Here is a 14,672-nt window from a genome sequence, read left to right as displayed (position 1 = left end):
GATTTTTATATTTTATAAAAAATTATGAAAATAATAAAAAAAAATCCAAAAGTCCACCATTCTAAGATCTCTAATTACTATAGCTAAACGGCGTGTCTTAAATCTCCAAGTTACCAACTCATTTTATTTCAAAACCTATGAAATTTGTGTATAAACCAAAATATCAATGTAGTACAATTTCCGAATTTCATGCCTAAATGGAATATGTGCACAAAAGAGATATTAAATAGAAACGGTCAAAAAAGAGCATACGGAAGTTTTTCAAACATTGATGATTAAAAAATAAAAAAAGTCTTGAGAGAAAGATGGTAAAATTTCGAAAGGAAGACACCTAAAAATACAACCTCTATTTACTTCATCAACCCCCTCATATATTATATCAGGATACATATAAAGAGGAGCATCTCCATGGAGACAGCTAAAGAGACAGAGATCACTTCCATGGCGGCTCATGGCTTATGCAATGCCTGAAAACAAAACCAGACCCAGCAGACAATATCAGTTCCGGTATTAACAAGAACGATGACACAAGGAAGAAAAGAGGACTTGAAACTCACTAACATGCAGCCTTATTTACACGACAAGGGTGAAAGGGAGATTGATCTGATCAGAAGATCCCTTCCAGCATTGAAGGGATCTCGTCGAAGGTCCAGAGGTCCATCGGGTTTGACCCGTCCTGAGCCATGGCATCATCTCCGTTGAGGAACGCTTCAAGTGAAGCCTCCCAGTTATTGTTGTCGAGGTAAGGTGCCTGAAAGGGAATTTGGTTACCCATTTCCATCATCAGCTCATCAGAGAGTGATTCATCAGTGTTTGAAACAGGGGTCACCTCCTGAGTAGTGGGCTTCAGCTTCTTGGCCGGGTTAGTGTCCTCCAAGAATGGAGCCGGGTCATTGACCAGCATCGAAGAAATTTCGGGGGTCTTGGGTCCTTCATCGTTCCACCCGAACTCAGAACAGTCGAAAGAGTTACTACCCTGGTCCGAACTGAAATACGGGAATGCAGCATTGAGTCCGTTGTCAAACGAGTTCAAGTTCACCTGAGGTTTCTCATCCACCATTCCCATATTATCGAAGCAGTCTTGTCCAAGATTGCCAAAGGCGTTCAAGTTCTGATCCATGTAGGGCTGGACCAGAGTTGGGTTTGGTTTGGCCACTGGCTTCTGAGGATAGGCCTTAGCGGGGCGGTTCTGACCGACACGAGGGGTTTCCTCGGGGAAATTCACCTTGGCTTTCTTGCCACGGATCCTGCGTGCCTCGTCATCGTAAGCTCTTGCGGCTTCTTCAGCAGTGTTGAAAGTCCCGAGCCAGACTCGGACACCTTTTCTCGGGTCACGGATCTCAGCAGCCCATTTGCCCCAAGGGCGTTGCCTGATGCCCCGATACTGGTTCTTTCTCTTCCTCGTTGCAGATTTCTCGGCTTGCCCGTTGAACTCCGGAGCTTTCTTGGCAGGGGCAAAACCTGTTTCAGGAGGAACATACAAAACGGTTTCAGAAGATATCAAACATGAACTAAACTGGAACCAAGATATCAATCAACGCACGCAGAACTGATCAATCCAGACAACAAAAGACAAACCTATGATAGTAGATAACATGGTCAAACCTATATAAGCAGCCAGCATCATGTCTACCTATAACATATCTAATAAGATTTTTTTTTCCAAAAAAAAACGACGAACATGCAAAGAACTACATATATTTTCAATCTACCCACATCAAATCCAAATCTAAGCATCTCTAAAAAGGTTTTTTCCCCATAAAAAACGATGAACATGAAAAGAACTACATAGATCTTCAATCTACCTATAACAAAATCCAGAAAAGAAGGATACTTTCTATTATCCAGAAATCCTAACAAGTAAAGCCGATCATTTTTTCAACAGTGATGTATTTATACCTTTCTTCTTCCTTTCTTTCTTTTTGGTTGATCAATTCCACACAAAACGATCAATTAAGGAATCTTTTCTCAGGAAGTAAAAAGGATAATCACAAACGATATTTCTCAGGAGATTAAAAAAGACACAGAAACCCATAGCAGAAAGCTACCAAATTCAGTAAGAGATTAACAAAAGTCTTCACCTTCACCCCAGAAATGCCAAAAAATACACACACATATCACAAAAATGAAGAAAAGATGCAGATAAGATCACATGAAAGACAAAATCACACACACAACTACTCAAATCACAGTCCAATTTCTACCCGACAAGCTTCCCAAGCTCTCGAAGAAAACTGGACCCATTTACACTGAAAACCCCAAAATTTACCGTCGGATTCGGCGGCGGCAGGTTTTGGAGAAGTGGCGAAGACAGGGGGTTTCACATCGGCGAAGACATCATCGGCCTCGAAATCATCCTCGAAATCTACGGAGGAATCATTCTTGAAGCCCTGAAAATCAGCCTCGAACTCATCGTCGAGATCGAAGAAAGCAGACCGCTTCCTCGCGCTCTTCTTCGCGTTCTTCTTCAGATCCGCCCAGATATTGTCGTTTGCACCGCGCCGGGATCTCGCCGGCGGTATGAAATCGGAGATTATAGCTCCTCCACACATGTCGGCTCACGAAAAGAGGGTGTAAATTTCACAAACGGAATCTTAGCGGCGAAATTGAAAAGTACTTTTGGTTTCTTCCCTGACGGAGTCATCAGAAGATTAGAAGAAAAGGTTCATACTTTTATAGAGCAGATGGAGAGAGAATCATACATGTTTTTCCAGGTTGTTATTTTACTATTTTACCCTTTTCGTTGTGCAGTTTTACGGTTGTGTTAAGATGCATTTATTTAATTTATGGCAAGAGATATCTGTAAGAAAATAGATTGAGCAAAAAAGGTATTTAGTTTCACTACAACATTCGATGAAGTTATTATACATATACTTATTTCATCTAGATTTTTTTCTTTTTATAGTCATAGACTTGAGATTTACAACAGCAGTTTATAGATGAACATTAGATATATATTTCATATGGGTCTAAATTCTATTGGTCTATCTGATGTTTTGATAGGTAATAAAATTTCCTCAAAAAATTATCAGAATCCGAATGCAAGATTACATACCATATATATAACACGCATACATAATCATGATTAGGGTTGTTGAGGGGCAAAATGGTAAATGTGCGACAAATGTGAAGGGTAAAATAGAGAAAGATTCTTGGGCAGTCCTGAAATATTTGAGGCATACTACAAAAGATGGTCAAAGTATATAACATGGGAGGGTAAAAAAAGGAGGCGGTGAAAAATCGTAGGTGCATGCATCGTGCCAAAAATATTAATTATATATATATATGCAAAAACTGAAAAACGACAAATTTGTAAGGGAGATATTTTAATCTTTTATTTTAGATTAAAGTATAAACTAAGTTTTACTTTAAAATATCATATGACTATTTCGATGAAAAACCATTTTCCTAATTATATCACTTGATTTTTATTAAATTAAAAAATTAAATATATAAAAAGTTATTACATCATTATTTAGATAAAATACCTTTTTAATGAGATCCACCACGCTATTTTCTATGTTTTGCTTAAGTAATTTTGTTTTATATGTTTTCGTGTATTTAGTCGCAAGAGATAGAGTTTCACGCGGGCCGTTGGATTGATTAGGTTGTTAAATTTGGGAAAAAATTACAAATTGTAATATTAAAATATTGTGTAGAAATATATCTAAACATAAGTTTATTATATAGGAATTGAAGTTACACATAGCATAAAATTGCAATACATAAGCAAATTTAAAATAAATGTTTCCTATAAATAATCACATCGTAAACAAAGATTTCAAAAATTGCAATACAGAAAAAAAAATCGAGTACGTCACAAAAACTTATCGGGCGATTTTTTTTTGTGTAACCATTAAATATATAAAAGTGAAAACCCAATAAATTTCGATGAATAAATTCTAAGTTTTTTTTTTATAAACTTGTCCGCACCCATACAGAAAAACAAGATAATAGAATAGATAACTATAAGGATTATTTTATCAAAAAAAACTATAAGGATTAAAATTGTCCCTTTTCGACGGTTTCGTGGAGTGTCTATTTGATAAATTGCTTACATATTCCGCATCTTATTTCCACATATATTCGTTCCAATTTTTCACCACAATTTATTAAATTTTAACGTTATATGCCAATACTAATTGAATGTATTTTATTTTTACTAATTTAAATAATATACTTATTTTATTTAAAAATCAAATTAAAAATGTATTCTTATTTAAATAATTAAAACAATAGTGTATTGAATTTTGCAACAACAAAAAAAAGCACGAACGTGGAGATGATAATTCCACTTGAAATTTATTTAAACGATAATATCGAGATGGACAAAAAAAGGGAGTGAGTGTGGAGTACACGCGCTTCCGAACAAGTTGAGCAAGTGGGAGTTTTCAGACAAGATCTGCGCTGTTCGAGGCAGAGTTGTACACGTAGGGCTTCACATCAAGTTGGTGGTGACCCACTTCGCCATAATCCTACTAATTTAATTATCATTTATTTTCTTTAATCCTTTTTTGTTTTTACTTTAAACCAAATGTTCGGTCACATTATTTATTAATTCTCAAACGCTAAACACTTGGACCGCCCTATATCGGTTGCATCGAATTACACGTCTTCTCAAAAATATCTTATCAAAGCATATCATATATACACCAGTTCTTGAAAATTTTCATTAAAATACAATCAATATGATTTAACTAAAAATAAAAGAAATAAAAAAACAGAAAAATCACAAAACAGGGACAATAGAAACCAGACCAAAATTAATCAAATAAAATCGGACCATATATTTTCAAATATACTTAATCGACCATTTATACTAGATAATCTCGATTGTATTACGCCCTAATATAGGGTATTATCTCTACTGTTCAAAAAATGCAATGATCTTACCCGTGATATAATAATATCTATGCGATAATATATATTCGGATGACGACTCGTATGTCTAATAATCAGATACAGATCACAATGAGTTATATATATAATGTATGTATGTATGTATGTATGTATGTATGTATGTATGTATGTACATGTAGAGATCAAGTTGGGGAATGCGAAGACAGTTGAATAAAAGTGGTAGGGTCACTTTCTTTGGATCTATCGAGACACGATACTGGATTGTAGATGAGGTCAAGTAGCAGACGATGATGAAACTCCCGAAAGCTACGGATGGGTGCTTCAATTATTTGTTTGAAGAATTAAATAAACCAAACCATAATATATATTTATATATATAATAAAAACAAAAATGAAATGGGAAATTTTGTTTTTTTTTTTAAAAACAAATTACGGAAAGGACAAAGATGCATAAATTGACATTTGATGGTTAGGTGCCATGCATTTATTATTGTTGGCTTAAACTAGAAAAAAGCTCCTCGTATTTTTTCAAACCTCAAATGTAAAACTTTGATTTTAACATTAAATCATGTTGTCTACCACTAATAGCAGTAACTCATATTATAAGATTCATATATGCATTGCACGTATATACGACATTTTTTTAAAATAATTTTATCGTTCTTTTTTTTTTTGTAATTTAAAGAATCGTTGTTGTATCTTTTTTTTTTTTGTACGCGGTTGTGGTTATGTATTGAAATCATTCATGAAATGAGATAACGAGTCATAATTCTCCTTCTATTGGATTTAAAGATACTATTAATTTTGCATCATAACAATTAAAACAAAATTGCGTTTGGACTATTTCTTGGGTGAAACCATAAATAAATATTCCCATTTGATTTGGTCACACGAGACAACAATACTAACATGTAAATGTACGTATATGTCATGTATTCACATTTGCGAATGTTTATGGTACAAACTTCCGTAAAATGTATATTTATTTAGATTAGATTTATTTCAGAAATTTTTTGGAAAAAATTATATCTATTGGATTTTTTTTATTGAATTGTGATTCAATAGTATTTCTATATTAGTCTGGATTTTATGAAAAAATTAATTTTTTTTTAAAAAAGAAAGTGTTTCAATTGGGATTTGATGCAGATTCAGTTAATTTAATCTAAGATATCATACCAAACCATTTTGAAATCAGACTTGGATACCCAAAACAAAGTAGTAACCCTAATATATACTTTAAATAAAGTTGTGTAAAATATATCGGTATTTTCTCCTCCACAAATTTGTTGAACAAAAGGAAGCGTTTTGGGCTAAATAACACAGGCCCATTAATAGCCCATTAATACAAACAAGAAACTTCTGTTGGGCCCAATTACATCAATCCACTGGCAAATAGATAAACCAAAATAAGATTATATTTTCTGCAAAAGGGCATTATGCTTCTTACAAGCAAAAAGATACATTTATATTACAAAAGCATCTCATTGAAACTGCTCAATACAAAGACACTAGACATATTTTTTTCCTTTTTTCATTTATATAATTCGGGAAAAAAGAAAAACATAAAATATGGTCACAGAGGTTGCTGGAGAGTGACCACCAAGGGACTGGTCACATTCCTCTTGCCGTCCGACCAAACAATGTAACCAGTGTTCACACTTGTCCCTCCCGGCGACAGCTTCACCGCCGTCGCCTGAACCCTAACCAGAAAGCTCAGTTTCTGTCCGATCCGTCTAAACGATAGCCTCTCCGGCTCCACTGTCACCGATATCCCACTCGGCGGCCTAACCCTAACCTTGTACACCGAACCCGAATCCCCAACATTCGTCACCGTCCTAATGAAATGCGTCGACATTTTTCCGTCCCCGAACTGCTGAAACACGACGGATAGCGAGGGATAGTTCAAGTTTCCGACATGACCCGCCCGTTTCGCCCCCTCGCAATCAGCCTTGCGTCTCGCTATTGTCACAATGTTAGACCCCGTGTAATTCGAATTGCATAGGAAGTTCACGTAGTCATAGGGCGTGAGGTCGTAGACAAGTCCCGGGTCCATAGCTTTGGTCGGGTGGACGTGACCCGACCCGAAATCCATCACCGTCGAGACATTGCCTGTCGACTCCTCCAGCATTGGTTCGCCCCGATTGTCGACGGTGTAAGCAGTTGTCATCAATGCCGATCGTATCGCCGCGGGGCTCCAATCCGGATGCGCTGCCTTCAGCAATGCTGCCAGACCCGACACGTGCGGACAGGCCATCGAGGTTCCCGACAGGATGTTGAACTCGGTCCTTCTTTTGTCCGACGGAACGCCCGAGGGACCGATCTTGTCCGGCCATGCGGCAAGGATGTTCAATCCAGGCGCGATCACGTCCGGTTTGAGAATCTCTGGTGACTCAGGGTTCGGGCCGCGAGCCGAGAACGATGCCACCACTGGAGCCGGTCGGACGCCGAGACGGGTCCCTTTGAAAACGATAGTGGCCGTTGGTTCAGACGAAGAACCAGGCTTGCCCGAACCCGAGATGTACTTCCTGATCTCGTCGCCACCGGACGAACCAACGGCAGTCGCCGGCAACACGTGGCAGTCGGCGACCAAGCCCTCGCCGTCGAACACGCCGTTCGCCAGGATCATTCCGATGCCGCCAGCTTTCCTCACGACCTCCCCTTTGGTGGCTCTCGAGTTGATTCCTCTGTCGCACAAAACTATCTTCCCCTTCACCATATTCGGATCCAGAGAACCTTCGAGACACAGAGACGAAGAATACCCATCGCCGCCGAGGAGGCTACCGCCGTAGATAACCGCGTACATCCGACCCGGGTCCAGACCCGGTCCGCCATATAAGCTGACGCCGGGAACCACCTTCCCGTTGCCGAGCTTGACGTCTGCCGGAAAATCCCGGTCTATGGTTCCAGCCCCGACGGTGGTCATCCAAGGAGCCACGTTTGTCACCGTCATGCCGCCGGGCCCGCCGTTTCCGGCGGAGGCGGAGACGAAGATCCCTCGGTCGATGGCTCCGAAGGCTCCAATGGCGATGGCATCGAGGTAGTACGGAACAACGACGCCGCCGACAGAAAGGGACACGACGTCGACGCCGTCGGCGACTGCAGCGTCGAAAGCGGCGAGGATGTCGGAATCGTAGCAGCCGGAGTTCCAGCATACCTTGTAAGCAGCGAGCCGGGCCTTCGGGGCCATGCCCGCCGCAACGCCTCGGGCGTAGCCGAGGGTCGATGCCGGGAAAACGTACCTACCGGCGGCAATGGAGGCGGTGTGGGTCCCATGCCCGTCGGAGTCGCGCGGCGAGCGATACTCCGTGGTTTCGTTCATCTTCCCGTTCGTGGCCTCATACCCACCACAGAAGTACCTCGCTCCGACGAGTTTCCGATTGCACACAGTCGCCGGAAAATCATCGGAGACAAAGCATTGGCCTTTCCACTTACTGGGCACCGGGCCCAGAGCCTTGTCGTTGAAGCTGGGTCTCTCGGGCCAAATCCCAGTGTCGATAACTCCAATGACGAGATCCGACCCGAAATCGGATTCCTTTAGGAGACCGGCCTTGTCGGTGGTAGTGAGGCCGAGGAACTCCGGCGAGCGCGTGGTGTGCAAGCGCCGGACTTGTTCGGGGATGATGGAGATGACATGGGGAAGGTCCATGAGCTGTTGGGCATCTTCGGCGGAGAGCCTGGCGGAGAAGCCATGGAAGACGGTGTCGTAGGTGTGGATGACGGTCCTGAGGGCGGGGACGGCTGCGGAGAACCGCGGAGGACGGAGGGAGGCGAGGGAGGAGTCGTACCAGTGACGGTGGGTGGGGAAAATGGAGGGTTTGGCTTCGTGGTCGACACGCACGATGTAAGTTAAGTGCTTTTGGTCGTTCAACGAGGAAGAAGATGAACACGAGAAAAGGGTAACGAGAAAGAAGAAGAGGAAGGAAGAGGAAGAAGAAGATCGATCCATTCACAGTGAAGAATTAGGGTTTTTTTGGGGATTTTGATTTTGTGAATTAGTGGGTGGAGGAAGAAGAAGGAGACGAGGAAGAAGAAGAGAGTTGTGGGTGCTGAGAGAGCAAAGCTGTGGCAGTGAGTGAGCTGTGAAGTGTCCCCTTTTCCCTTTAATTACAAAACAGTCCTTATACTTTTCACTTATATGATTAGTGGGCATAGAAAATGAAATGAGAGTCCAAGTGTTTTGTTTTGTGTGCATATATAATACATATGCATAGCTCATTGTTTTTTTTTCTCATGATATAATTTATCTCCACTCATTATATCCCTATTTTTTCAATTTAAACAGCCATATATAATTAATGTGTTTGCTATAACATAAATCTGCTTCACAATTAATACATTTTTAAAGTTTGGGGTATTTGTCATGAAATCTGGGAAATACAGGGCATCTGCGTCATCACCTGTTTTTCTATATTAAAGTAAACAGGGGGTGTTTTTGTCATGTTTCACCAGAGAGGTAACGGAGCCGTGTGGGTCCCGTTTCTTTAAGACACACGTGTGCCATGCCACTCGTGTAGAATTAATCATGCACATTAGAGCTAAATCATAAAATCAAAATCTTTAAACGTGTTTCAAATTATGTACGCGTTGAATATTAAATGATTATCACGTAAAAGTTCATTAGCAGCTTAATAGTATTATTCCACATAATCTTAATTAGTGATTCCGATTCAGTTCAAGTGAAACTAGTCGGTGACTTTTAGATTTGTGGGTGCTTTATTTGTAATTCAATGAAATTTCTGGGGCTTGACTGCAATTTTCGTGTTAGCTGTGAGTAGGGAGTGACGTAAGCATACGGGTCCAATTCAGTAGTAGGACACGTGTGAGGGGCCACTCTTGTAAATTCGCATTATTGGATATTTGATCAGATAATGTGGATCCCAAATCATTCATGTTTCCGGGAAAACATATAATTCTATTGTTCGTAGACGTGAATTGAACAACTGCGAAATATATAATATATAATGCAAATTTAAGTGATTGATTGGGTATTATAAATATATTTGTTTTAAATTATTAGATGAATATTTATTATGATTGTGTTATTAAAACCATATGATTTTATAAATAGTTATATATTTCAGATGTAATTATTTATGTATTGCAAGACTTGAAAATTTTCGATTTACTGAATAACATATTTGTGTCGGAGTTAAGATTTTGTCAATTGCAAAGCTTAGGTTATATTTTATTAGTCTTCTACTTTTATGACAAGATGCCATGTATGTCATATGTGTGTGTGGACTCGTGGGAAAACTAGCCGAGTTGTCACATTTTTGTATTATTATTATTATTATTATTATTATTATTATTATTATTATTATTATTATTATTATTATTATTATGTGTGTGGGGAATAGTTTTCATTTTTGTTACAATTCTAAATTTCTAATAAAAGGAAAAGCAAATGGTCACATGACTTTGTTCTTTAGTGCTCCTTTTTCCGATTCTCGAGAATTTACCACTATACTATATTATTATATTTGAATAATCAAATGAATTTTCGGATTAAATGGTAACAAAAGCATCGGCGGTTGTTCGTACGGAGAAAAATAGGTTCCCGGCAATTTTCTCTTTTGACGGTGAAGAATCGAAACTCACAACGAAAATGGAAAAAAAAAAAGAATTCGAGAATTGCAAATGTAATTATAGAATTTATGTTAAAACAAAAAAAAAACTAAATCCGATTAAAATTCAAATTAAATTAAAATCCGAAGTAAAACCTGATAAACATAATTTTTTAAAACGAAAAAATATACATGAAAAGATAATAATCAAGTGTAATTGGAGCGGAGAACACACATTAATTGTTAGTACTCGCATCATTTGTTGAAACTTATCTGACAATGTGTATAATAGAGTATTATAATATATAGTTCTTGCTAAATAGATATTTTAAAAAACTTGGAAAACGAATTAAAAGGAGTGGGACTTATGGACTCTCATGCAATTATTAATGGTGGGCTCATTATGAAAATGGAAAAAGCTTAAAAGGATGGAACCAATGCGGATGGGGTCTACGAAGACTTCTTTATGTTTGAATCAAAACATCCATTTTCAAAACCCTTTTGTGCAAATGTTCGTCTTTATCCCAACTTTATTTAGTTTGAATATACTTTTTTGAAAGAAATTAACTTTATTTAATCACTAAGTAAACAAAAAAATTAATTAATTAATACGTTTAAGACATTAATACTTAATCAATAGTCGAATGCATGTAGTGTGTTATAACTATATAATAGAAAGATAATGGAGCTATAAACTTTTTTGTGTATAAGTAATTAATTCTATAATGTATGTGATCGTATGTGGGTGTTTATATATATAATCAATAATCACATGCATTTGGACGTTTGTTGTGATTTTGTCCAAATTATCAATGATGTAATAATATATGTGATCATATGTGGGTGTTTATATATATATGGATAGATCTAATTTAATATTGATTTTATGTGTTCGTTTCAATAAACTAAATTATTGTCCTCTGTTTTTTTTTCATTATTATTATTATCATCTCAATATTATCAATGTCACCAATAATATATATACATATATATACATATACATATATATATATATCGTTCTCTAGTGCCGCTAAAACAGACAAAGAGGGTCTTTTAAATGTACTACTACAGATTATACATGACATCGTCCGAGTGAAAATAGAGAAAAATATATATATGATCAAAGCTACAAAAAAATACACGATTATATATATATATATATAATTATAAAATTGATTAGGCTTAGTCAAGAGGACTGGTTCAAAGGGACTATATATATAACTTTGGAACGTTGCGGCGATGTCGCCGAAGATCTTCCAAAAGAATCTGAGTATCGGTTTTCCCGGCGCCGGAGTTGTTGCAGTTCCGGCAAGAAGCCGACATTCTATTAGTAGAAACCTCGAATTCATCTCTTTCATCCATCAAAATCTGCCAGCTCCGACATTCAACGCTGCAGAACCCAACATCTCCCCTGTGCCCATTCGTTCATTCATTCACACATCATACAAAACATTATCCACACCACTTCAGTTTTCACCAACCACTTCAACTACATATAGTACATGTATATACACACACACGTACATACACACACATATATAATATACGCAAACTCAAAAACCCATCTCCGGCTTCCAGGTCACAAACACGAAAATCTCATGATGGAACTCGACTTGTTTGAATGCAGAACAAGTGTGTGATTAAATTGATCATACTATGTATACAACCCAGATGAAAATAACGAGTACTCACATCGTTTATTCATGGTTATAGATATATACAAGAGAGATGCACGTATATCGATCTCAATATATATATATATATGTGCAGTACCTGTACATGTATACGTCCATGTCTTGTCGGAGCATGCTCTTGCATAGATGGCATCTCTTGAGGTAACAAAACTCCGAGAAAGTTCGAACCGATCGGTTCGATTTCACGGAGGGTTTGATCACTACGTTTTCGGGCTTCTCTTTGGGAGTAGCTATCAAGAGCTGCAACCCGACATAGTCCGATGGATTTCGCCTTACGACCAATCCCTCTTTTTTAACTTTAAGGCTCGAGCTATGAAGCATTTCGTTTGTACGAAGAGAAGAGGGGGGAGAAGGAGGAGGGGAGGGGAGGGAGTGATGAAACGGAAGCGAAGAAGAGAATATGAGAAGGGAAATTCAGGGCACTGTTGATTTGGTGACGTGTATATATGTCTCGATTAAAATGTGGGCATTAACTATTTTTGTCTTTCTCCCTCTTCCGCATTAACCGACTGTTTTTTTTTTCCATCTTTTTTGTCGGAAATTTATGTCAGTATATATTACTATTTTTTTTTAAATGAATGTTATTACAGTATATGCCAAACATTTTTGACCGGGTTTATACGAGAGGTGCATGCCCAAACCTTTTTCACGTGGACGTAGAAAGGTAAGGTCCAGATGCAAGTGTTATTTTTTGTTGTTGGTAAAAGGAATTATACATAATATATATATATATATATATATATATATATATATGAAGATAACAAAAGCCGTTTTACATATATTTCACGATATGTCATGTTTCTATTACGGAAAAACCATATAAAAAAGCAATAGAACACCTAAAAAAGCCTTATGCATAAGCAGAAGCATAAGCAAGATCTCATGTGTCAGTCCAAAATGTAAATATAAGAAAAGCTTGGATGAGTGGTCATCACTCACGGCTACTGATGCACATTCAGAGAGATTGGTGAAGGACAGAGTGAAGTGCTATGAGGAGGTGCTTGGTCCCGAGCCGATCTTTCAACCACGACCTTTGAAGGGATACGGAACGAGAATGAATTAAAGAACGATGAATCGAAAGGAACAGTAAGGTACCATTCATGTTTGATTACATGGCTACTTTCATCAATCAATACAATAAGCACCATGTCTACCTCCACGTCTATTTTTATAAGCTAAATCGACCAAAAGCAGAAACAACAACTCACCTTGCAAGATACTTCCCCAAATTTCTCGGCACGTTCAAGCAAGCGGGGACTTTGCTGAGTCGAAGAAGGGGATCGAGGTCGAGGTCACATCCCGCCCGTTGTCAAGGAGATCGAGGTCGTGCCCCGTGACAGAAAGATAAACACAAGAACCATCATAGAATTCGACAGCCGACATCATACATATATTAGGAATCTAGGATCTATCTCTGCCAAATCAAGTACATATTTTACGAAAGAAGGAAATACCTGATAAGGTTTCTGTAACAGAAAACCTAGAAGAGAACAAGAACAAGAACCGATATGTTGTATTGATTTCCAGAAAACCAAATACAACCCCAAGAAGTTGATTATTGTGAGCTTCTCTCTCACCCCTCTCCTTACACATTCAAATCAGCAAAAGCATAAACCCTAATACCCAATCTGCAAATCTAATATAAGCTACCCACAACAAACTTGCTGAGTACCCACATATAAAATGTGTTGATACGATGAACCTAGTCCAACATCCCTCACATAACCGAACCTCCATCAATTGCTCCACCGTCTGCAAATCTTCTTCCCCTGTTACTCTTGTTTCCTTTATGCACATGACCGTGATTTTGGCTCCTCTTGATATCCTATCACTACCCGATTGGAAAAACGGACATTACACAACCAGCAAAAAGCCTATGAAGCATAGTATCACAGAAGAACAAAAGCACATTGATAAAACAAGGAAAGCTGCATCATTTCTGTCTCATCATACCCTCTAAAGTTGCTACAGAGATAGTTCCAGTGAAGAAAAGCACAAACAATGCTAAAATCACTTTGACAAAGAATGCAGACAAAACCTACAAGCTCTAATTCCAGGAACACGCAATTCATCATACCAATGAGTGGATCCATCATCACTGACCAATCCACAAAAACCAGAAACGACTACAACTATGGCTAAGTTCCTACACATTAACTCATCAAAAGTCGAGACTTTTCTTATCCATTTGCTCCGCCGAATTCGAAATCCAACATCCGCAATCTCGGGTATTTGATTGCATTCCATTCAGATTCGAACAAACAATTACCGCAATAGACTCGTCTTTTCATACACATACGACGAAAAGGGCGCTTAGTTTCAAGGTATCAGAAGATTTCTTCACCTCGATTTCGGGTTCCACACTTGCCCTAATCACCACCGCGGCCAAATCGGGCTGTTTCCTCCAACTGTTAGGCTCCTCAATCACGCTGAATGAATTTCCGGCGCCGACAACGGGAGAGACAAGGCGGTCGGTCGTGGATTGTGTCCGAAAGCGGCCTGAGCCTGCGAGAGCCAATCGCTGGTGACGACGACGACGACTCCATCCATGGTG

The 14,672-nt window shown here is 38.6% G+C and overlaps 3 protein-coding genes and 1 long non-coding RNA gene across 7 annotated transcripts; all 4 read right to left on the bottom strand.

Moving 5' to 3' along the window:
* Nucleotides 1–207: 207 nt before the first annotated feature.
* On the bottom strand, nucleotides 208–2,650 carry LOC104822620 (ethylene-responsive transcription factor RAP2-12-like). Of its 4 annotated transcripts, none has more exons than XR_002024548.1 (4): nucleotides 2,270–2,650; nucleotides 830–1,461; nucleotides 558–751; nucleotides 208–467 (listed from the first exon to the last, which is right to left on the bottom strand). XR_002024548.1 is itself a non-coding variant. In XM_010553889.1 (4 exons), exons 1-3 carry the CDS (start codon nucleotides 2,550–2,552, stop codon nucleotides 608–610), a joined length of 1,059 nt encoding a protein of 352 aa, XP_010552191.1. In that variant the 5' UTR covers nucleotides 2,553–2,650; the 3' UTR covers nucleotides 208–467; nucleotides 562–607. The 4 variants fall into 4 exon arrangements, 2 of the variants coding, with proteins under 2 accessions (XP_010552191.1, XP_010552190.1); XM_010553889.1 differs by having other exon boundaries at nucleotides 562–751; XR_002024547.1 differs by having other exon boundaries at nucleotides 558–1,461.
* Nucleotides 2,651–6,253: 3,603 nt separating this feature from the next.
* LOC104822619 (subtilisin-like protease SBT1.5) lies at nucleotides 6,254–8,806 on the bottom strand. The gene has a single exon (XM_010553887.1). The coding sequence runs from the start codon at nucleotides 8,804–8,806 to the stop codon at nucleotides 6,434–6,436; it is 2,373 nt and encodes a 790-aa protein (XP_010552189.1). The 3' UTR covers nucleotides 6,254–6,433.
* A 2,671-nt stretch (nucleotides 8,807–11,477) lies between these two features.
* Nucleotides 11,478–12,499, bottom strand: LOC104822618. The gene is made up of 2 exons (XM_010553886.1): nucleotides 12,198–12,499; nucleotides 11,478–11,835 (listed from the first exon to the last, which is right to left on the bottom strand). The coding sequence occupies exons 1-2, from the start codon at nucleotides 12,437–12,439 to the stop codon at nucleotides 11,634–11,636; spliced, it is 444 nt and encodes a 147-aa protein (XP_010552188.1). The 5' UTR covers nucleotides 12,440–12,499; the 3' UTR covers nucleotides 11,478–11,633.
* A 1,106-nt stretch (nucleotides 12,500–13,605) lies between these two features.
* LOC104822616 lies at nucleotides 13,606–14,549 on the bottom strand. Its single transcript, XR_002024535.1, has 2 exons — nucleotides 14,463–14,549; nucleotides 13,606–13,949 (listed from the first exon to the last, which is right to left on the bottom strand). It is a non-coding gene; the product is annotated as an uncharacterized LOC104822616 (long non-coding RNA).
* Nucleotides 14,550–14,672: the final 123 nt, after the last annotated feature.

Source organism: Tarenaya hassleriana, unplaced genomic scaffold, assembly GCF_000463585.1.
Source record: "Tarenaya hassleriana unplaced genomic scaffold, ASM46358v1 Cleome37, whole genome shotgun sequence".
NCBI classification, from domain to species: Eukaryota; Viridiplantae; Streptophyta; class Magnoliopsida; order Brassicales; family Cleomaceae; genus Tarenaya; species Tarenaya hassleriana.
Note: the sequence above shows the minus strand (reverse complement) of the source record. Positions and strands in the feature narration are given on the sequence as shown.

Bases quoted from the DNA above. Each gene is read 5' to 3' on its own strand.
- LOC104822620 (XM_010553888.1), bottom strand. From the start codon at position 2,552: ATGTGTGGAGGAGCTATAATCTCCGATTTCATACCGCCGGCGAGATCC. The intron at 1,462-2,269 runs GTAAATTTTGGG...CTCCTGAAACAG, and splicing joins TGCCGCCGCCGAATCCGACG to GTTTTGCCCCTGCCAAGAAA.
- LOC104822619 (XM_010553887.1), bottom strand. From the start codon at position 8,806: ATGGATCGATCTTCTTCTTCCTCTTCCTTCCTCTTCTTCTTTCTCGTT.
- LOC104822618 (XM_010553886.1), bottom strand. From the start codon at position 12,439: ATGCTTCATAGCTCGAGCCTTAAAGTTAAAAAAGAGGGATTGGTCGTA. The intron at 11,836-12,197 runs GTACTGCACATA...GAATGGGCACAG, and splicing joins ATGGACGTATACATGTACAG to GGGAGATGTTGGGTTCTGCA.